This window comes from Antedon mediterranea, chromosome 11 (genome assembly GCF_964355755.1).
Source record: "Antedon mediterranea chromosome 11, ecAntMedi1.1, whole genome shotgun sequence".
NCBI classification, from domain to species: Eukaryota; Metazoa; Echinodermata; class Crinoidea; order Comatulida; family Antedonidae; genus Antedon; species Antedon mediterranea.
The window spans coordinates 19,594,519-19,616,372 of record NC_092680.1 but is presented as its reverse complement, the minus strand read 5'-3'; the positions used below and the strand labels follow the sequence as shown (position 1 = coordinate 19,616,372).

The window sequence follows — 21,854 nt, the reverse complement described above, 5'->3', positions numbered from 1 at the left end:
TTGACTGCAACTTTATCCTGTAAGTTGCCCCAGATAGTAGCCCAAAAATTCCCGTTAAGCCATACAAGATTAAATCATGTGAAGAGCCACACGGCAAATTCCTTTTACATTGTAACTACAGTATTATCCTTTGGGATATACGAAAATACCATTGACAGTAACTTTATCCTATAAGTTGCCCCAGATAGTAGGCCACAATTTCCAATTCCGATCCCTACAAGATTGAATAATTTGAAGAACCAGTACATGGCATATTGTTATAACTTTCAATTGCAGAGGGACTTATACGAAAATATCATTGACAGCAACTTTAGTCTGTACGTTACCCAAAACAGTAGCCTACAAAATCCCCAGCTACTACAAGATTTAACAACACGGCTAATTTTTTTTTTGCATTGTAATTATTACCCCTGAGATACGAAAAATACCGTTGAGATATAAAAAAAACATGTGAGCCAGCAGCAATTTTCCCCTAGACAGTAACCCAAACATCTATCATAACATGTGAGCCAGCAGCAATTTTCCCCTAGACAGTAACCCAAACATTTATCATAACATGTGAGCCAGCATCAATTTTCCCCTAGACAGTAACCCAAACATTTATCATAACATTTAAGTGTGTGTGGTTGTATTTAGTTGGTTCTCAATTTTTAGTCGCGTAGAACCGCGACTACAGTTCACTATGTCAGTCGGTCTGTAAACACTACCTCAAATTTGCGCACGCGACTGCAGCCATGTATATGGCCTTGTTTCTTCTAAAAGCCAATGTCTCCGAAACCTTGTCTTAATGATATCAATGCTACTTTGATAATCTAATTAGCTACACTTTATATTATATTAACCTTACAATATTCATGATTTCAACAATACGGATTCTCCTTCTAAAACATGTCTATGTTATTACAGTTGTAAACTGGTGTATTTTAAAAACCTATGTTCTATCTATCTAGGCATTAGTTCATCCATTGTTGAATGAAGCCCTCCTCATAAAATTTCCATTTCTGTCTTATTCTTGGTGTCCTAGTCCATGCAGCCGTTCCAATGTATGTTGTTAGATCATCTCTCCACCTTTTTTCTGTCTTCCTCATTTTCTCTTTCCTACCCTTGGTTGCCATTCTGTTAATCTGTATGTCCATCTATTATCTTGAAATCTTGCCACATGCCCAGCCCATCTCCATTTTGACAGTCTTACTTTCTCCATTATATCTGTAAAACACCTGTCTTTTAAAAACCTCTCTTCTAAACCTATGTTAAAATGTCATTGTTTCTTGATAGTGATTAGTCTAACTAGGATTGTTAATTTCTGTACAGTATTTCCAAACAAGGTATTAGAATTCATAAAAGTTCATTGTCCCACCAACAACTCAGTTTCATCGACGTAGCATACGTCAATTATGACATCATAACTCAAAAGCATTGATCTTTTTGAAACTTAAGTTTAGTCAGTGTCCAGGTTTAACATGCATTACGAACTTAGCTTTTACTAAACGGACTTGCTTTAGTTATTCCTCTATTACTATATCTATACATAGCTTTAATACCGCATAATATATATTTCACTGCCTTCTGCGAGTACACACCCCAGAATCCGCATCTGCTGAATTTGGGATTTTTAACGATGGGATGGTCACTAAGTGCCTCGAAATCTTAGTGTTATGGTAAATGTAGGGTAATGCCATGTGGCTTTTCGAGTTATTCAATCTTGTCGGAATTGGAAATTGTGGCCTACTATCTGGGGCAACTTACAAGATAAAGTTACTGTCAATGGTATTTTCGTTTATCCCAAAGGATAATACTGTAGTTACAATGTAAAAGGAATTTGCCGTGTGGCTCTTTGCATAATTAAATCTTGTATGGCCCAACAGGCATTTTTGGGATACTGTCTAGGGCAACTTACAGAATAAAGTTGCAGTCAATGGTATTTTTATGCACCCAATGTGTGACAGTTACAATGCAAAAGGAATTAGCCGTGTGGCTTTTGACATGAATAACACCATTTTTGAGTGGGTGAGTGAGTCACTTGGAGCTACTGACTCAGGCAACTTACAGGATAAAGTGGCTGTCATTGCTGTTTTAACATTGTACACACATAATATGGGGATGATGTCCAACAACTTTAACCGTGTGGTATTTCACATGATTAAATTCGCTTTTACCCCTCCTATTTGGTGTCGCCAGGGAAAAGTTACAGGATATATGACCCGGCAGCAACATTGATTATTGCATCTTAGCCAATACCTACATAATCAGTCAATCAAACCTCTTGTGGCTTTTCACATGAATAAATTCTCTGGGTGCCCGGTCTATATCTGTATTCTGTTGGATTCTGTCGATTTTTTCAGTTTTTTTTTTACAGTGGTGATGTTCCTCATATCCTGTGTATTTCTTGGCATAACAGTATTTTGCCAGTTTTTTTGTTGTATTATTATCATTTTCACAACTAACTGAAATTCTCTCAATTGTTGCCTAGACTTTGTTTATCTAAAGGATTAAAAACAAAGGTAGGACATTTAATATTAGTATATACAAATTATTTAACCTTCTGACTATAATGTATTAAATAATTAAATCATTGTGAATTTTTAAAATATAGTATATTTTTAAAAACAAAACTAATTTCTTTACATTTTACACACCTTTTAGATCTGTTCAAGTTTGTTGTTTCCTCTGTCAATTACAATCTGTATTCTGTTGGATTCTATCGATTTTTAAACAGTGCTGATGTTCCTTACATCCAGTCCAGTCTTAGCATTACATTGTTTTTCCGGTTTTCCCAGTATCGTATTATCATTATTATCTCTTTGAAGTTTCAAAACAAATTCTCTCAATTGGCGCCTAGCCTTTCTTTATCTAAAACAAAGGTAGATAATTTCATTATTAATATTACATACAAATTATGTGTTAACTTTCTGTTTAAATGTATTAATTCAATTAAATCATTGTGAATTTTGAAATATAGTATATTTTTAAAAGCGAAACTAATTTATTTACATTTTACACACCTTTTAGATCGGTTCAAGTTTCCACTGTTAATTGCTATCTGGATTCTGTTGGATTCTGTCGATTTGTTCCTCACATTCTGCGCAAGTCTTGGCTTTACATTGTTTTGTTAGTTTTCACAGATAATCGTATTATCATTATCATCTCTTTGAAGTTTCACAACTGATCAAATTGTCTCAATTGGCATCTAGCCTTTGTTTATCTAAAGAATTAAAGCAAATATAGGTAAGTAACTAATAGTAGTACAAACACATTTTAACTTCATTGCTCTCTACTCTTTAATTCACTATTAAATCATTGTGAATTTTAAAATAGCATCCATTTTCTAAAAGAAAATTAATTTCTTTTACATTTTACACACCTTTTAGATCTGAATCTGAAGCTGGTGATTCCTCTGTCACTTGATGTCAGGATTCTGTTGGATTTGTCGTGGTGCGGTGTGGTGACACGGATGTTCCCTGCATCCTATTTTGCATCTTGTCCCAGTCTTGTCAGGATTCTGTTTGATTTGTCAAGGTGTGGTGTGGCGACACGGATGTTCCCTGCATCCTATTTTGCATCCTGTCCCCGTCTTGAATCGTATCTTTTACAACTGTCCAATTCATTATCTCAGTTGGAATGGTTTTGTTTATCTAAAGAGTTAAAACAAAGGTAGGCAATTTAATAGTAGTAGTGCTACAGTATAATAACATTTTGTTTTAATTTTCTGACTACTGTATAACTCATGTGATACAGTGTATTATAAAATAGAGTTAGTTTCCATAGTGTGTAATTGGGGTATAATGGTTAACACACTTCCTTTGATTGAGCTATAGCAATTATGTTGTCATGTACAATATATTGTAATAGAAATGTATAAAAGAATTCAATTTTAACGCTAATCAAATTTCCACTAGTGTCTGCCCAGGTACTAAAAAAAGAAAAATAAACAAAAACGTAAGATGTTGCATAAAGTCTTTGAAATTCTGGTTAGTTGATATTAGTACACTACCAATTTCACCATACTTTACTTTTTTATGTTACTGATACTTTTCTACACTGTGTGTTACTGTGCATTATTTTTCTCATCTTGGGATTTCCATTCTTGTGGATTTTTCCTTTCTTGGGTTTTTTTCCTTTCTTGGGTTTTCCCATTTTTTGGGTTTTCCTTTCTTGGGGGTTTTCCTTCACTTAATTCAATACTGTTGACTATTTGCATCATGAATCTGAAAGTTAAAGTTATAAGTTACTGTTATGTTTTTTGTTACATTTAAAATTATAACTATGCATAATAGTTTAAATTTATTTTTAAATGTTTGGAAGATTAACATATTTATTTACCTGTTGTATACTTGTATAGAATCCATAAACTTATCAACCCAGTTGGTGTCACTGTATAATTGAATTCTCTGGGTCGGTTGAAATTAGATGTACTGCCACCAGCCATTGGTTGGGTTTGAAGTCTGCCACCATCGTTACCATCACCAATTAAATAAAGCTACATTTGTCACAATTGTCATATTCAGGTTTGTCACATCCAAGGTGACACTTATTGCCGGGGTTTCATAATTTATGTTGTCATACTTTCTTTTAATAGTACTTTATTAAACTTAACTTTTTTTTTTTTTTTTTTTTTTTGTAGGTTGTCAAACCCACAGAATTCCAGTTAAGTTGAAGAGTCTGTACCTCTGAAATCCAAGTTAAACATAGCATCAAAATACCTTAGATAATAAAGCTATTTAGCCATATTATTTTAAACAATTCCTTTAAAATGCTGAAGATGTGTTGTAGAAGAACCAACTCTGTAACTCATTGTATAGCAGACTTATCCATCATTTAGTATAGTATTTTATTTGGTGGCGATATACAAGTACATTATATTCTAATCTTCCCTGAACCTGCAAACTCAGAGTATCCGATGGCACTGCTATTTATTATTCGTTTCAAGTGAAGTACCGATGAAAAATTGACAACATTGCTTTATTGGTGATGGACGATGGTGGCTAAAGATTTAACCTAGTGTCTTGGGGCCGTTTGGACGAGTCCGCGGGCCTCTTGCTGCACCAGGTCTTAGGGTGTTCTTCATTGTTGCAATGACTGTCTCCAAGCTTGGTCTGTCTTCTGGTTTCTGGCTCATGCATTCCTTTCCAAGTCTCTTCATCGATGCTACATAGCCAAATGATCCAAGTTCATAAAGGATGGTGCCAAGACTGTAGACATCGGTTTTGATGGATGGTAGTGCACCCTGTTGGTACAACTCTGGGGCGAAGTCGTCCTCAACTAGTGAAAATAAATAAAATATGGTTTTACAATAGAACCCTTTCTTTAGGACATCCTATTAAGAAAATACATTCCTGTGAAATAAATGAACAATGTTTGTTTTAACACTACAGCTAACCCCTATTAAGGAATAAATACTGTAAAACCACATAAAGAAATCTATTTTGTGTGAGCTGCTGTTTATTTAAAAATAGAGTACTTACTTTCATTGACTATAGTAAATGGGTTAGTCTTGATTCCACTGTGCTTGATATCAAGACCAATTGGTGCATCAATGAGGCATGTGTTTCCAAGCTTAATGATCTTCACTGTATAGCGAGGCTCATTTGGCTTGATGAGCACAGACTTGCAGGTCAGGTTGCAGTGAAGTAAGCCAGCCATATGCATGCTTCGAAGAGCATGAGCGATGTCAATTCCCATCTTGATGGCAGTTATTCGAGAGAATCCCATCTCGATCTTCATGCTGACACATACCTCATCCAGAGTGTAGGATAAATGACTTTCCTCATTTCCGACGAATTCAGTGATAAGAGCAAAATCCCCAAGTCGATGATGACGGTTAGTGACGTCATTAATTGATCCGTGGATTTTAAGGAATTTGTCATTGTTGACAAATAGTTGCATCACTCGTGCTTCTATCCTTAGTTTCCTATCACTCCGGGTGGATTGACTTCCCTTGAAGATGACAGGTTGAAGGTCAAGTCCATTGTTTCCAGCAAAGCTTCCTGCAAATATTGTGCTGAGAAAGGTCTTGCGGTAGAAGTTTGGCTCATTGTTGCATGATGCTGGGAATGGATTGACTCTGCCACTTAAACAAACTCTAAATGGTGGAAGCATATCTTCTAGGCGTTCCAATGGCGTCATATCGTTCACCCTATTGTATTCAACAGTCTGGTCTGTCTTGCTTCCACTTGCTATCAATTCAAAGATGCCATTGCAAACTGAATCAAGACTATCAACACTTGGAGATCTCTTCCAGAACAGGTCTTTTTCATTTTCACTCTTCTCTGATGGAGAACTGCATACCTTCTTAGGGCTAAACCTGTAGCAGAGTGGTTTTGCACCAGGAGCTGAAGGAACAATTCTAAAGATCTCGTCGATGTCGGCTTGGAGTCTAGTCTCTTCATCTTCAAATTCATTGCTGGCGTTGCAAGACAACCCAAATGATGGCATAGCCTCACCAGTGATTTCTGATAATTCCATTACAGGAAGTTGTACATCCACTGATGGAGTTGAACTATCCATAGTAAGAAGTGGAATATCAGATGTAGGAACCTTCTGAAGTGTTGGTGTTACAACTTCTTCCTCCTCTTTCTTCACCAAGGTCATGGCTGGTACACTTTCCTTCAGCATATTAATTGGTGATTTTGGAAGACTTAAGTTCAGAGTTGCCACCACCGGTCTAACTTTTGGCTTCCTTGTCTTCAGAAATTGATGGTCAACAGGTTCCTCTACTGGTGAAGCTGCAGTTGCCAATGATGCCCCACTCTCTGCTGATGGTGCTGGCGTTGGTGGAGGCACCGGAGGAGGAGCTCGTGCTGCAGGAGCCTGCCTTCTTAAAACAAATGGGAAGCAACACCCAAAGATCCTTCTGAAGAAGGACTGTTCATCTTTAATCTCCTGCTGGCTTGGAGGAGGTGCAGGAACAAGATCCCTAAAAGATAATAACTCCATAAGAAATAGTTTCAAATTAAATGTGATTTGAAAAATAAGTTATGCTTACTGATGCTCAATAATATGATTTAAATGTAAAGGCAATTACCAAAAAAAAAAACGAATTCAGAATACAGTACAATCCATCATTTGGCATGAGGCATCCATTTACCATAAAATGAATAATGGGGAATGTATGGGGGGGGGGGGGGCACTTGGCACTTTATTGGGTCCAGAAGGTGTCCTCTTAATAGGATTACTGTACCAGATTGTCATTTTGGAATTGTATTGTATTAAAAACGATTTACATTATCCAAATAATAATGTATATGTACAGTAAGCATGCTGTTATGTGATTATACTGTAGTAATGATAATGTCTTACAGCGTTTGATTCCTCCTGTGAGTTCTCCGATTGAATAGATTACGAAGGCTTCTTCGTTCTCCAGGCATTCTGAAATAATTATTTCAAATGCATGTGATTATTAATATCAATACATTTTAGTGTGCAATATAATAATATTGTCATTAATAAAATGATTTGATATAAAGAAGGTGTATATAATAACTTTTAAAATATATTAATTTATTATGCATTTCACTTCACAAATTTTGAATAAACTATTATTGGTCAATGATATACTATGTTTTAATTATTTTAATATTTGTTATTATTTTTATATTGTATATTAATTAATTTGATTAATACTAGTGAAAGCATATACAAATTGCTGAGTTGAAAAAGGCATATACAGCATAGACAGTAATAGAGAGGAATAAATCAACAGACCAGTCGTATCTGCTCGATAATTGTTATTAATAGTCCCAAGCATATATTGCTGAGTTCAGACTAAAGCTTGGTTCCCACTAGAACGTAACGCAAGGACGTAAACGCAACGCAAGCGTTTTAACCAATGACAAGCGAAGTTGTGATAGTTAGCAATCACAAGCGAATAAGCCATCGCTTGTGATTGGTTAATTCACTTGCGTTGCGTTACGTCCTTGTGTTGCGTCGCTAGTGGGAACCACGCTTTAGAAAGCATATACAGCACAAATATAGCCAGGCAATGAAGAGGAATATTTCAACAGGACTAATAGTAGATCTTAAAATAAATGTTGCCAACATTATTTTGATTTTCAACATTATATTGTGCCATTCGTGTGTTGTTTTATATTACACTGTATACCTTGTGACGTATGCACCGCGCGCAGAGCGCCTTCGCGATCTATAAATTCACCGCGCTGAATTTCACATTGTTGAAATCGATATATCACACCACCGCCGCGATTCAATATCGTGAATTCGCATCGGGGCCGCGTGTCCCACCGTCGCGGTAGATTCAAAGAGCTTATCTCCATGCTTATTTTTTGTTTCCAACTTCAACGCGGTGAATTCGTTCCCTGGCGCCCCCCGCGCGGCGTGCAAAATTCGCTTTAATCTGACCAATCAAATCACTAGATCGAAGGTGTTTGTGTGACGTCAGATACATTTCTTTTTACGAATGCAAAAACAACAACGCGCGATCGACGCGATGATATAAAAAAAAAGTCACAAACATTAACAAAGTTCAAATAATATTTATTTCGGAACACTTTAATTAATAATAATAAAAAACATGCACTTAAAAACACAAATCTAGATAAAAAATAATTAAGCCAGTCTATATTATGTATGTAGGCCATGTCAAATCTAGCGCGCCTATTTAATTGTGTTATCGTCGGCACTAAGTACGTTTGTGCGCAGGAGGCCCGGCCCGCTTTGCGCGCATGACGTTCCCCAGTCAGTGGCTGCGCGTGACGCTTGCCCCCGGACTTGATGTAAAGTAGGCCTAGCCTATTGAAACAAATACTCAAAAAGTGTGTTTAAAAGCTATAAAACATTCCCTTTAGACAATATATACAAAAAAATTAAATCTTATATAAATACGTACGTAGTTTGAATAAACTGAAATAACTTGCTATTGATATTATAAAGTTTAAAGAAAAACTTTGATCAAATCGATTGCGGATGATGTGAAAGTTTTTTAGTTGGTAACCAGGGTGTAAAGTAAACAGAATGCTGTTGTGAGGTTACGCACGGCGCATGCACGTGACAGAAACTTCCAATAAAACGCGGGTGTTTTACACGTCATCAACACTGTCAAAAGCTTTCCAGTTTATTATGGTCTAGCTAATATATAAAGACTTTTTGACGGTGTTAGTTGTTGCACGACACGTTGTTGTAAGACACTTATATTTAGAGTATATGTAGGTACAAATAACAATACATATAAAATATAATTAGTTTCTGTTAAACTTGGTTATATTGTAAAAAGAGACTGTATAACTTTAAAGTTAAACAATATCTCAATTACCAATAAATTAATGGAAAGTTTGCATTAAAAAGTCTGCAAAGCAATCAAAGCACATCCGCGCTGCATTTGAACCAGTAACTTTCAAGGCTGTAGCGAAATACATTATTAATTCATTATGCATCTCACTTGTAAAATTGTAAATAAACTATTATTGGTCAATGATATACTATTAGTTTTACTATGTATGTATCTCTGTTCTATAATTGTTATAAATAGTCCAAACAACAAATTGCTGAGTTCAGACTTAGAAAGCATATACAGCACAAATAATTATAGCCAGGCAATGGAGAGGAATAAATCAACAGGACTAATAGTAGATCTTAAAATAAATGTTGCCAACATTATTTCGATTTTCAACATTATATTGTGCCATTCGTACATTGTGACGTATGGATGGTAGGCCTAAGTCGATCGTCACGCACCGCGCACAGAGCCTTCGCGATCTATGAATTCACCGCGCAAGTTGGAATTGTTGAAATCCGATATACATCACACCATTGTCGCGATTCAAATGAATTCGCATCGGGGCCGCGTGTTCCACCTTCTCCCCCCCCCCCCCCCCTGCGCGGCGTGTAAAATTCGCTTTAATCTGACCAATCAAATCGAAGGCGTTTGTGTGACGTCAGTTTTCTTTTATGAACGCGACGTGCGAACAACGACGCGATCGATGATCCGCCGCGGATGATGAATACACAAAAAGTCACAAACATTAACAAAGTTCAAATAATATTTATTTCGGAACACTTTAATTAATAATAATAAAAAAACATGCACTTAAAAACACAATGTTTTAAATAATAAATCTAAATAAAAAATAAATAAGCCAGTCTATATTACTATTCATGTAGGCCATGTCAAATCTAGCACCCCTATTTAATTGTGTTTAATCGTTAGCACTAAGTACGTCGTGTGTGCGGGCCCCTCTGCGCGCATGGCGTTCTCAGTCATCAGTGGCTGCGCGTGACGCTTGCCCCGGGCTTGATGTAAAGTAGGCCTAGCCTATTGAAACAAATACTCAAAATGTGTGTTTAAAAGCTATAAAATATTCCTTTTAAAACAATATACAAAACAAAAAATCTTATATAAATACGTACGTAGTTTGAATAAACTGAAATAACTTGCTATTATAAAGTTTAAAGAAAAACTTTGATCAACTCGTGTGCGGATGATGTGAAAGTTTTTTGGTTGGTAACCAGGGTGTAAGTAAACAGAATCCTGTTGTGAGGTTACGCACGCACGTGACAGAAATATCCAATAAAACGCGGGCGTTTTACACGTCACTGGAAACGTCATCAGCACCATCAAACACAGTTTATGATTAAAGGCTTTTTTTATACGGTTTTATAGTTGTTGCATTGTAGAAAATAATCTCACAAAGACACTTATATTTAGAGTACATGCAGGTACAAACGGGGTACAAATAACAATACATATAAAATATATTTAGTCTCTGTTGAACCTGATTATATTGTAAAAAGAGGCTTTTTATAACAAAAAATTAAAGTAAAGTTAAAAAATATATAAATTATCAAATAAATGGAAATAAAGTCACATTATAAGTCTGCAAAGCACATTGATCCTCTGGATTTAAACTAGTAACTTCTTGTTCATAGGTTCATGGAATAATCAGGAGAAAAATTTACAAGGCTCTTAATTGAGTGTATACACTGCGCATAGGTTGATCCAAAAGGGTGGGGGGGGGGGGGGAATGTACTGTCAGTTTAGGTTAAGTTTTCAGAACCCTTTTTAGGTTCTGCAGGGTCCCTATTTTAAAATCCTGGATTCTTAACTGACTAGTCATATGAAGTAATTACTGCATGCATAAAACATACTATAATATAGTTATTAGTAATTACATAATTCTAGCTAACAATTTATTAAATTACATGTTTCTATCTCCATGAATGGTTTGATTGTTATTCTTCGGGAAAAGTAGAACTCCTTTTGGACACTCCTATTCAGGGGAACTTTCTCATGAAATGAAATAAAAGGATGACCCTTATCAAGTGGTGACCACTATAAATTAACGTGTACCCTTAATAGAAATCCTATCTGGTTTTTCATATACTCGGTGATTATGTTTTATATCTAATAGTATTTATAATAATAATAATATCCTGGATTTATAAAGCGCCTAATGTTGTGCAACCTCTAAGCGTTGTACATATTATTACCCCGGTCATTTTTTTGATCAAACACGAATGGAAACATCCTCTCATAATGCAGCTAGGAATCAGCGAAAAAGTTGTGTCTTGACCTTGTCAGTTAACCAGAGGCAAACATAAGTAAAGTATGTACCAAGCGTTAGATTTGAACCCACGATCTCTATTTAGACATACAAGGATCGTCAATAATGAATTTAACCATTATTCAAAATTATGTAATATAATAATGATATATTAATAATATATTTACAAACAAGCCTGCAGCCAGGATTGTCTTACTCTTTCCACTAAAGCGGGTCATGCAATCGTAAGCAAGAAATTGTATGAACTAAATCATGTTTACTTTCATTTCTGGTCTTTAATTTGGACATTTTTGGATAAATATGGTTATTTTTTAGCTCCGCTTGAGCGTGGTGTATTGGCGTACAAAACGATATTAAAATTCAGTGACTTGTTTCCATTTTATATTACTGTGCTCCCCTGGCGCCGGGTTGGTTCCACGTGAGCATAGTGTATACAAAAAGATATTAAAATTAATGACTTTTAAAGTTCACATGTTGCTATTATTGTCATCATAAGTAATCGGCAGCTCTAGTTCACACAGCATTATTAGTGTTGAAAAGTAGCCGCAGTTCAGTCTGTTCATGTTTCAGACGAAGACGCAAAATGTATTCCAATAGGTCGTTTCTGTATAACAAATTAAAGTATAGTTATATAAATATATAATTGAAATATCCTTAAGCCTTACCTACACTATTAAACTACAAGTGTAACAAAAATGTGATGTGCCCATATATAGACATGATGATGTCATATCACTGCCATATGTGGGCATCTCACTACCTTATTTGGGCACATCACACTTTTGTCAAATTAGTTTGATAATGTGGACAGAGCTTCATACTGTAAATCATGGTGTTTTTTGTTTATGAACTTTCTAAAAATCTTTCCGGATGCCTACTGTATAACTTCATTATTTAAATTAAATATTAATAAAAGATAATCTATTAAAAAAAATTACACGTCACTAACCTGTGCATTTGGTCATCTATTTCCATCTTTTCTAATTTGATCAGGTTTAGTTTAATCAATGCTCGTCCTGAAAAACAATGAAAGGCAATTGCAGTGGTGAATTAAACAACACATAATATACTAACTTGAACTTGAATTTAATTTAATCCTGGACTAAACCCGAGATATAGTCGGACAATCTTGTAATGGTATTGGACTAGCTTTAGTCCTGGACTAAACCTGAGATATAGTCGGACTATCTAGTAACAGTATTGGACTAACTTTAGTCCTGGACTAAACCTGAGATATAGTCAGACTATTTTTGGACTAGCTTTAGTCCTGGATCGCGAACCGTGAAGTCCGCAAACGACAATGCCAATTAGTTTTACATTCATCTGAATGATGGATGAAACTAAGTCAGGACTGTTTAAAGCACCTTCATTGGTCCTATCATTGATCAAGGGCTTCTCTCGTCAGTGTCCAGACATGTGGCCAATACGTCTGACGCAGATATTAGGTTATATTACCTGAAATATCATGTTCTTTAAAATTTGCTCCATACAGTTGATAATACTGCAGATGATGTTTTCTTAGCCATCTCAAAACATCACAGTTATCCCACTTAAATACAGATTTCTTAGAACGAGTAGATTTTTGCTGAATAATACAAGTAAATACAAATGATTATTTTATTGAGTGAGTGGCCAAAAGCGGTTAAGACAGTTGAATTATAATTACTGTCCTGGTGGTACAACATGTCTTCTCAGATAAGGACTATAAACTGTAGGTCCAGTGTACACATCTAGCTTGTGTGCATTTTAAAGAACCTAGTACATCTCTTGAGAGGAGTAGGGGGTTACACCGGTGTACTAGTACACACACACAGCCATTTTTCATAACTGGGCATTTTGTGGGACTGGACTATTTTCAACACCTGTTGGTCCCATCCTTCACTAATGAAGATCTTATTGAGAAGTTGAATAAATATAAATAAATAATACATCAACATTACTATTTCTCTCCTCTCTCCTCTGGTCTAAATCTCTGTCTACACTATCAAACTAGTTGGACAAAAAAAGTGTGATGTGCCTAAATATGGTAATGATATACCCAAATATGGTAGTGATATGACATTATCATGTCCATGTATGGGCACATCACATATTTTGTCACATAAAGTTTGATAGTGTAGACAGACCTTTATGTCTTAACACACTGCCCCACGCACCAATTTCATCAGTACAAAAGTACATACTTTGACACTTTTGGACTGCATTAAAACTGGTTGATGATTATAGCACTGCATATCATGGAAGCCACCATTGGGTACAGATTCACTCCGTCTGTCTAAAATGTATGCCTTGGCCATCATATTCACTCTTGACTCTGTCATTTCTGATCCTTTGTTTTAACACAATGCGGAATGCTGTACTGGTAGCCTAGAAAATAACTGTTGAACTGTAAGAAATCAATAGACAGACAACCAAGAGAAATTGATTAGGTTAGACACGTTCTAATTGGTTAATAGTTCAAAAGAAAATCATTTGTTTAATTGACAAAACCAACCTAGATATACATGATCCAATCAATGAACAATGGTGTGTCAATGTCCGTCACTTTACTGCCCACCATACATAAAAACATGGTCACCTAATAGTAATTTTAAGTAAGTCACTTTTTTGATGCACGGGTGCATCATGGTATTCATAAGGTATGAGTCACATTGGACAAATGACGCACCACCTCTCCTGGGGTCGTACAGTGGGCCATAATATTGACAAGTGCATATTAGAAAGGCCTATGTTAACAGTAAAATAAAGACATAAATAAAGACATAAATAGGCCTAGGATCCAGAGAGGGGCCTTGATTCATTATTATAAATTAAGCCTAGGCGGCCCTTGGAGTAATACTCCATGGCCGGCCTAATTATTAAAATAATTTTAATTTTATTTAAGGCCCAACTAAAAAAAATCATTGCAAGAAAGATATTTTTAATTAAAAAGATATAACAAACAATAGCAATACATTATTGTTATTTTCTAAATATATTATTTACTAAATAATAATTTAGGCATATATGTATACCAGATGAGTAAAGAACCTTTAAAAGGTAGGCTAGTAGGAGATCAAACACCTAATTTAATGACATTCAATAGCCTCTGGCTTGTTCCAGCTTACGCATACGCTTACTTCCGTGTTTTGATATCATGATGTCAACTGTGACACCTGCTGCTGCTTGGGCGGCTAAATAAATAGATGATAGGCTAGTGAGGTCTAGCTAGCTAGGGCCTAGCTTAGTTAGGCGAGTTTCGTACTTATAACCCCACCCCTTAACATTACGCAAAATTGTTTCAATACTTCATCAAATATACTCACGGGTTTTCAAGCATAGAATTATAAAAACAATTTGTTTTATATCTAGCCTATTTTTAATCAATAGACGATTTTCGTGCTACGGAAGCCATATTGCAGCACAGAGAGAGACAGTCGTGACCAGCCGAGCGTAAAAAACAAAAATAACATAACGTTTTCATGTGACTCCTTTTTTTAGAAATCAAATAAGAACTAAACATACCTGTTTCATAAGATCCCTAAATAAACATAATAATCAAAAGCAAACAACATCATACGGTTGACCTATACTAAACAACTTTTAATTTTCCATATAATAGTCCTTTCTTGTATTGATCATTAATGAATGGCAATAACATTTAAAAGATAAAAACTGATACATTAAAACAAGATCAGTCTTATCCATAATTCTGTCAAGTCTGACAAAAGGAGTAGGCCTATTGCGTTTTCTTTCTTGAGTTATGGGCTATTTAATCACGTCGTCACCAACAAAAAATGTTCATAATTTGGGTCGGCAATATAGGCCTATATTATTAACACACTTTAAAATAAAAGATATTTATTTGTATAGCATGAAGATCTTGAATGTTTAAATGGTCAAGCTTCTTAAATAGAGGTTCTGAATGAGACAAATAATGTGAAAAGCAATTAATTCTGACTACACGTTTTTGTAACTTAAAGTATTTTGTCAATGTTAACATAATCGGCCGCCAAGATATTACAGTAACGCAAGTGAGGAATAACAAAAAATTAATTATATAAACTAATTAAGATAATTGTTTGATGACTTGTCCAGGTTAAGTTTTCATGAATGATAACGCCTAGAAATGTAGGCCTACTTTCAGTCTTGCGTTCAATTTCATTATTCAAATAAATGTGAAAATGTCCTTGTGATTTGTTTATTTTCATTTCATCTATTATATTGTGAGTGTGAAAAGTGTTTTATTAGTGTTAATTAGAAGCTTGTAGGCTGTAAACCAAACACTTATTCTTTGCGGTAATATAAGCGGAGTCTATAGTACGTACATAAGAACATTATTTTCACGCAAGATCAGAATGATTAAATGTCCCCCTTTGGCAATTTGAAAATAAAAAAGCGAAATGGGAAACACATTTTTAGAAGTGTAAATCTTGATGGGAAAAAAATGGTATAAAAAAAAGTCAAAAGCATGTTACGAAATGAGCACAATTTAATGTTAAGGCCCTTAAGGGAAGTTATTTGCCAGATTTGAACCTTACACTCTCTAACCAATAAAATATCAGAAAACATGACAACTTTCAACCAATTAAATGCCAGCATTAGAAGTAGGCCTACACGTTCAATATTGACTACGAAATAAAGTACAATGATATTATTCCAAGGTGTAATAGTGCAATTTATTAAAAGAATGCAGAACAAAAAAATCAGTTTAATTGCTTTGTGTATTTAAATTTACGACTTACATATCAATAGAGCTGCCTCTGATGAACATTAAAACAAGTCTAGCGCCCTCTATTTTGGCAAGTTTTTGCTTAGTCCATAGATTAGCTCATGGAGGATTTATACCTCCATGGATTAGACGGAGCATGGATGACTTTTATTTATTTAGAAATAATTCCTACATGGCCGGAGTAACAATACATTTTATCAGTGGTATATAATTAATGTTTGTGTAGGCCTGTATGAAAATGTTGGGCAATACTAGAGAAGACACTCTTTTACTACTGACAATATAAAAAACGTTTTTCTTCATTATTTTGTAATCACCAATAATATATTATTATTAAATTCATCACGCATACAAAACCGCCATAGTTCACATGGGACGTACAGCCTATGTTTATAGCCGTAATATACAATGTATTACTGTATTATCATATGTTCTAAATACTAGACTGATACAAATGAAATCATCACCAAGTATTACTATTAATCTTCTCTAATCTTCGTATGACCACATACTTGAGTATTATCACATTTACACCATTAAGGATCTATAAAGTTCATACAATTATCAATATTTTTTACATTGCTTTTTGCAACAAGCCGAATATATGTATACAGAATATTATTATTAAACATCACCTATAGGCTTAGTAGGTGTAGTAAATTACGATATTCTAACAAATGGACACATCCCTCTATGCCCATCCGAAAAATAATAAAATAAACATTGAAATAAGCATTCAGTGTGTATTTCTACGGTTGGTTACATGGAGTCGGTGCTGTTTTACTTATCTTGAATTCAATTGCATACGGTGTAAGCAAATAAAAAAATAAAATAAAAATGGACTAACAGGCCCTATCACAGAGATTGGGGTCGGGGTGGGGAAGCGGTGAGGGGTGAAGTTAGTTAGATCCAACAGCAAACTTTATGCAAAGAATATTCTTTGGTATAACACCGGTTAGATCCGGTTTAGAATACGCGCGTGTTGCAGACGACTAAATTAGCCAATCAGCACACACTATTTGCTAATTAACATACTTAGTTGCCCAGCTTGGGCCATTTTGGAAGAAGAAGGCGAAGAGGTGGTTGGAAGAAAATGCCCGACGAAAAAGAGACAGCAATAGGTAGGTGTTATATTTGTTCGAAAATATACACTATTTAAGCATAATTGGCTTCCTTTGGCAACTTTAATACAAAAATAGTATTTTATACACATTTTGTAACATAATTTAGTTATTAAAACACTCGAATTCGACAGATTTCTTCAGTGTAAACTGAGCTCAAGTGTTTCCTCAACTATGCGCAGACCCTGCTCAGCATACAAACATACTTGTCCATCTAACGTCGTATTGAATTATTGTTAAATACCTAGTGCTAATAATTCAAATTTTATTTATTGAGTCTTAATTATGGATGTATAAAAGACATGATTGTAATTATTAGTGGATAGTTTAGCATCTTACTGGTTAGTTTTATCGGACACTTCTAGATTTGTCCCCATTGAACTTGTTTCTGAAATTAATGGGTTTAGCGTTTATTTAATGTTCTAATTCTTTGAGTTAACAGATATTTGCTGCTACTGTGTTTTTATTGGAATATCTGATATACATAGTTACAGTAGTCCTAATATTTGTTTTTTTATGGTGCGCCCTCCTTGGTACCATCATGGGCTTGCTGTAGGATGTTCCTAGGTATTTTATTTATAAAAAAAAAACCCAAAAATTCTGCTTTAATCGGTGATTGAATGTTTTAAACACATGCCTTTTATTATTTTATATATTGCCTTTATTATTTTTATTGTGTACATTTTAAGAATGTTTACACTAGGATTGGGAAGTTAAATTTATTTGCCCTAGATTGATGACTCTTTGATGTTCTTTTTGCAGGTCCAACTTCAAATTTAAACAACGGTATTGCGTTATGAAAATAAAAGCTTTTGGTAATTCTTGTTGGCCTACAGTGGTCTCTTTGTTCTCCGACCATGTGAAGACATTGCAGCACTGCACGGCTTCTAAAGTTTTTACACTATTCACGAAAAAATGTTTTTCGGTCAAGACGTTTTGCACGTTCCGGCCTAGATGTTTAATTGTGTGATGTTCCGGCCTAGATGTTTATTTTATGTGTTCCGGCCTAGATGTTTTATTTTTGTTTGTTCCCGGCCTAGATGTTGTTATTTGTTTGTGTTCCGGCCTAGATGTTTGTATGAAGACATCAAAGTAAGACCTAACCAATAACACCTTAAAACTAACATATAGATATTGTAAATATTCATATCTATGTGTTAATTTGTGGTTATTCCTTTACAGATTACTAACTCTATTAGAGTAAGTTTATTCACAGGTTGATGCTATCCTGCTTTATCCCTCCTCCCTTCCACACACAAATATTATATATTATATTATATATAATCTATTATAATATAAACATATATATTTGTATGTGTAGCCTAATGTTGTATCATGCATTGATAGGTTTAGAAATGTTACTTATTTTTTAAAAACGTTACAGATGTAATTTCTTTGTTATTCAGTTAGAATAATATATTATTTTAAAGTTTCATTTTGCAATATATGCATCTATAGTATTTATTTGATTATATATTTTAAGTGTTGATACATAATTTACTTATTTATTTAAGTTTGTATTCAGTACATGTTAATATAGTATTGTATAATAATATTCACATTATGTTATAATATATAACATTTTTTATATTATTCATACAATATTTATCATATTTTATATTATACAATATAATTATATGCATTATAGTGCATTTGTTTATATATTCTTGTATTATAGTGCATTTGTTTTCAGTAACTAACAGACCAAAAGATTGAGCTGAGGATACCACCTGTGTCACCTGTATTAGTCTTTGATGTTTATTTTAATTCTATTTTCATGCATAATTTTATGATTAAACTTATTATTATTTATGATATTTTTTATATAACATCAGCTTCACTCATTATACACAATTGTAAGTCAGTAAACAATAAGTTACAAACATTCATCATTTTCAACATAGTATAGAACAATTGTAAGTGTATGTTTATTGGAACACCATCATGAACACCTTGTTTTTACAATTGTAAGTACTATACTTAAGACATACTAAAATAGTATATTTATACAATTGTAAGATGATTATAACTAACACTTAGATAATGCATGATACAACCCCAGTTGTGCATCCCCACCCCCTGCCCCTTATTCCCTTGCACACTGGTTTTTACCCTATGGAAATGGAATCACAAAGGTAGGTTATTAACACAGCAAGACATCGCTTCGAGCATCCAAGCATCGAATCAAGTAAGATTTTGTAACTAGCTGTTAGGGATTGTCTGTTGAAATTCGATAATTTTCGCGGTTTCAAATGTAGCCCTAGCTAAATTGGTTAAAATTGAAACTTCAAACTTCACCTAATTTCTTTCACAGGATTGAGAACATTTTTTGTTAAATAAATATTTTTTAAATGGTTGTCTGTGTCTTTTATTTTATCAAACTCTAACCAATTTCTTTCACAGAATCGCATGTTTATTTTGAAATAAATTATTCTAAATGGTTGTCTGTGTCTATTTGTTCAAACACTTCCTAATTTCTTTCACAGGATCGCGGGTTTATTTTGAAATAAAAATATTTAAATGGTTGTCTGTGTTTTTATTTGATCAAACTCTTCACAATTTCTTTATTTGAAATAAATTATTTTAAATGGTTGTCTGTGTCTTTTATTTTATCAAACACTTCCTAATTTCTTTCACAGGATCGCGGGTTTATTTGAAATAAATTATTTTAAATGGTTGTCTGTGTCTTTTATTTGTTCAAACACTCCTAATTTCTTTCACAGAATCTCAGGTTTATTTTGCAATAAAAATATTTAAATGGTTGTCTGTGTCTTTTATTTGATCAAACTCTAAACAATTTCTTTTACAGGATCGCAAACAGGTTTAAAAAAAAAAAAATTTTTAAATGGTTGTCTGTGTCTTTATTTTATTAAACTCCACCTAATTTTTTTCACAGGAGCATGGAGTTATTTGAAATAAACATTTTTAAATGGTTGTCTTGTGTTTTTTATTTGATCAACCACTTCCTAATTTCTTTCACAGGATCACGGGTTTATTTGAAATAAATTATTTTAAATGGTTGTCTGTGTCTTTTATTTGTTCAAACACTCATAATTTCTTTCACAGGATCGCAGGTTTATTTTGCAATAAAAATATATAAATGGTTGTCTGTGTATTTTATTTGATCAAACTCTTAACAATTTCTTTTACAGGATCGCGAACATTTTTTTTTTAAATAAATATTTTTTAAATGGTTGTCTGTGTCTTTATTTCATTAAACTCCACCTAATTTCTTTCACAGGACCGCGGGTTTATTTTGAAATAAATTATTTTAAATGGTTGTCTGTCTTTTATTTGATAAAACACTTCCTAATTTCTTTCACGGGATCGTGGGTTTATTTTTGAATAAAATGTTTTAATATGGTTGTCTGTGTCTTTTATTTAGTCAAACTTCACCTAATTTCTTTCACAGGATCGCAAATTAATTTTGAAATAAATTATTTTAAATGGTTGTCTGTGTCTTTTTTTTTATCAAACTCTGAATTTCTTTCACAGGATCGCAAATTTATTTTGAAATAAATTATTTTAAATGGTTTTCTGTGTCTTTATTTTATCAAACTCTTCCCAATTTCTTTCACAAGATCACAAATTTATTTTGAAATAAATTAATCTAAATTGTTGTCTGTGTCTATTTTATTGAACAAAGTGCAAATATATTTTAAAATAAATGTTTTAATATGCACGCAGTTAAATTCTACCATTTTTTCTTATTTGTAAGGTCTCTATTTTAATTATTTTACTATTTATTTAGAATGTCCATGTACATTACCAAAAACTCCCCACTCCCACCCCAACAAGTATGTATCTATGTAACTAACACCCTTTGGGCAAGATCTTTATTATTTCAGATAGTCTATGATGCATTCAACTCATCCAGTCAGATGTACACCCCATAACAAGACAACTGATGCATTCAACCTTCAACTCATCCAGTCAAGATGTACACCCAATAAAAAAACAATTGATGTATTCAACATTCAACTCATCCAGTAAAGATGTACACCCCATAACAAGACAATTGATGTATTCAACATTCAACTCATCCAGTCAAGATGTACACTCCATAACAAGACAATTGATGTATTCAACATTCAACTCATCCAGTAAAGATGTATACACCATAACAAGACAACTGATGTATTCAACATTCAACTCATCCAGTCACGAAGTACACCCTGCCCATAACAAGACAACTGATGTATTCAACATTCAACTCATCCAGTCAAGATGTACACACCATAACAAGACAATTGATGTATTCAACATTCAACTCATCCAGTCAAGATGTACACCATATAACAAGACAATTGATGTATTCAACATTCAACTCATCCAGTCAAGATGTATACAAACCATAACAAGACAATTGATGTATTCAACATTCAACTCATCCAGTCAAGATGTACACCCCATAACAATACAACTGATGTATTCAACATTTAACTCATCCAGTCAAGATGTATACCCCATAACAAGACAACTGATGTATTCAACATTTAACTCATCCAG

The 21,854-nt window shown here is 34.0% G+C and overlaps 3 protein-coding genes and 1 long non-coding RNA gene across 8 annotated transcripts; all 4 read right to left on the bottom strand.

Moving 5' to 3' along the window:
• Positions 1-2,073: 2,073 nt before the first annotated feature.
• Positions 2,074-3,673, bottom strand: LOC140063134 (uncharacterized). The gene is made up of 4 exons (XR_011847574.1): positions 3,362-3,673; positions 3,003-3,202; positions 2,637-2,850; positions 2,074-2,481 (listed from the first exon to the last, which is right to left on the bottom strand). It is a non-coding gene; the product is annotated as an uncharacterized lncRNA (long non-coding RNA).
• Positions 3,674-4,372: 699 nt separating this feature from the next.
• Positions 4,373-6,439, bottom strand: LOC140062664 (uncharacterized). The gene is made up of 2 exons (XM_072108970.1): positions 5,463-6,439; positions 4,373-5,259 (listed from the first exon to the last, which is right to left on the bottom strand). Exons 1-2 carry the CDS (start codon positions 6,430-6,432, stop codon positions 4,991-4,993), a joined length of 1,239 nt encoding a protein of 412 aa, XP_071965071.1. The 5' UTR covers positions 6,433-6,439; the 3' UTR covers positions 4,373-4,990.
• Positions 6,437-7,433, bottom strand: LOC140062052 (uncharacterized). The gene is made up of 3 exons (XM_072108096.1): positions 7,297-7,433; positions 6,580-6,913; positions 6,437-6,496 (listed from the first exon to the last, which is right to left on the bottom strand). The coding sequence occupies exons 1-3, from the start codon at positions 7,362-7,364 to the stop codon at positions 6,437-6,439; spliced, it is 462 nt and encodes a 153-aa protein (XP_071964197.1). The 5' UTR covers positions 7,365-7,433.
• Positions 7,434-9,978: 2,545 nt separating this feature from the next.
• Positions 9,979-14,935, bottom strand: LOC140062867 (sterile alpha motif domain-containing protein 12-like). Of its 5 annotated transcripts, none has more exons than XM_072109241.1 (5): positions 14,819-14,935; positions 13,697-13,880; positions 12,969-13,098; positions 12,463-12,529; positions 9,979-12,117 (listed from the first exon to the last, which is right to left on the bottom strand). In XM_072109241.1, exons 2-5 carry the CDS (start codon positions 13,832-13,834, stop codon positions 12,027-12,029), a joined length of 426 nt encoding a protein of 141 aa, XP_071965342.1. In that variant the 5' UTR covers positions 13,835-13,880; positions 14,819-14,935; the 3' UTR covers positions 9,979-12,026. The 5 variants fall into 5 exon arrangements, with proteins under 5 accessions (XP_071965342.1, XP_071965341.1, XP_071965343.1 ...); XM_072109240.1 differs by having other exon boundaries at positions 13,697-13,899; positions 14,819-14,928; XM_072109242.1 differs by having other exon boundaries at positions 13,697-13,891; positions 14,819-14,928.
• Between the last annotated feature and the right edge of the window lie 6,919 nt (positions 14,936-21,854).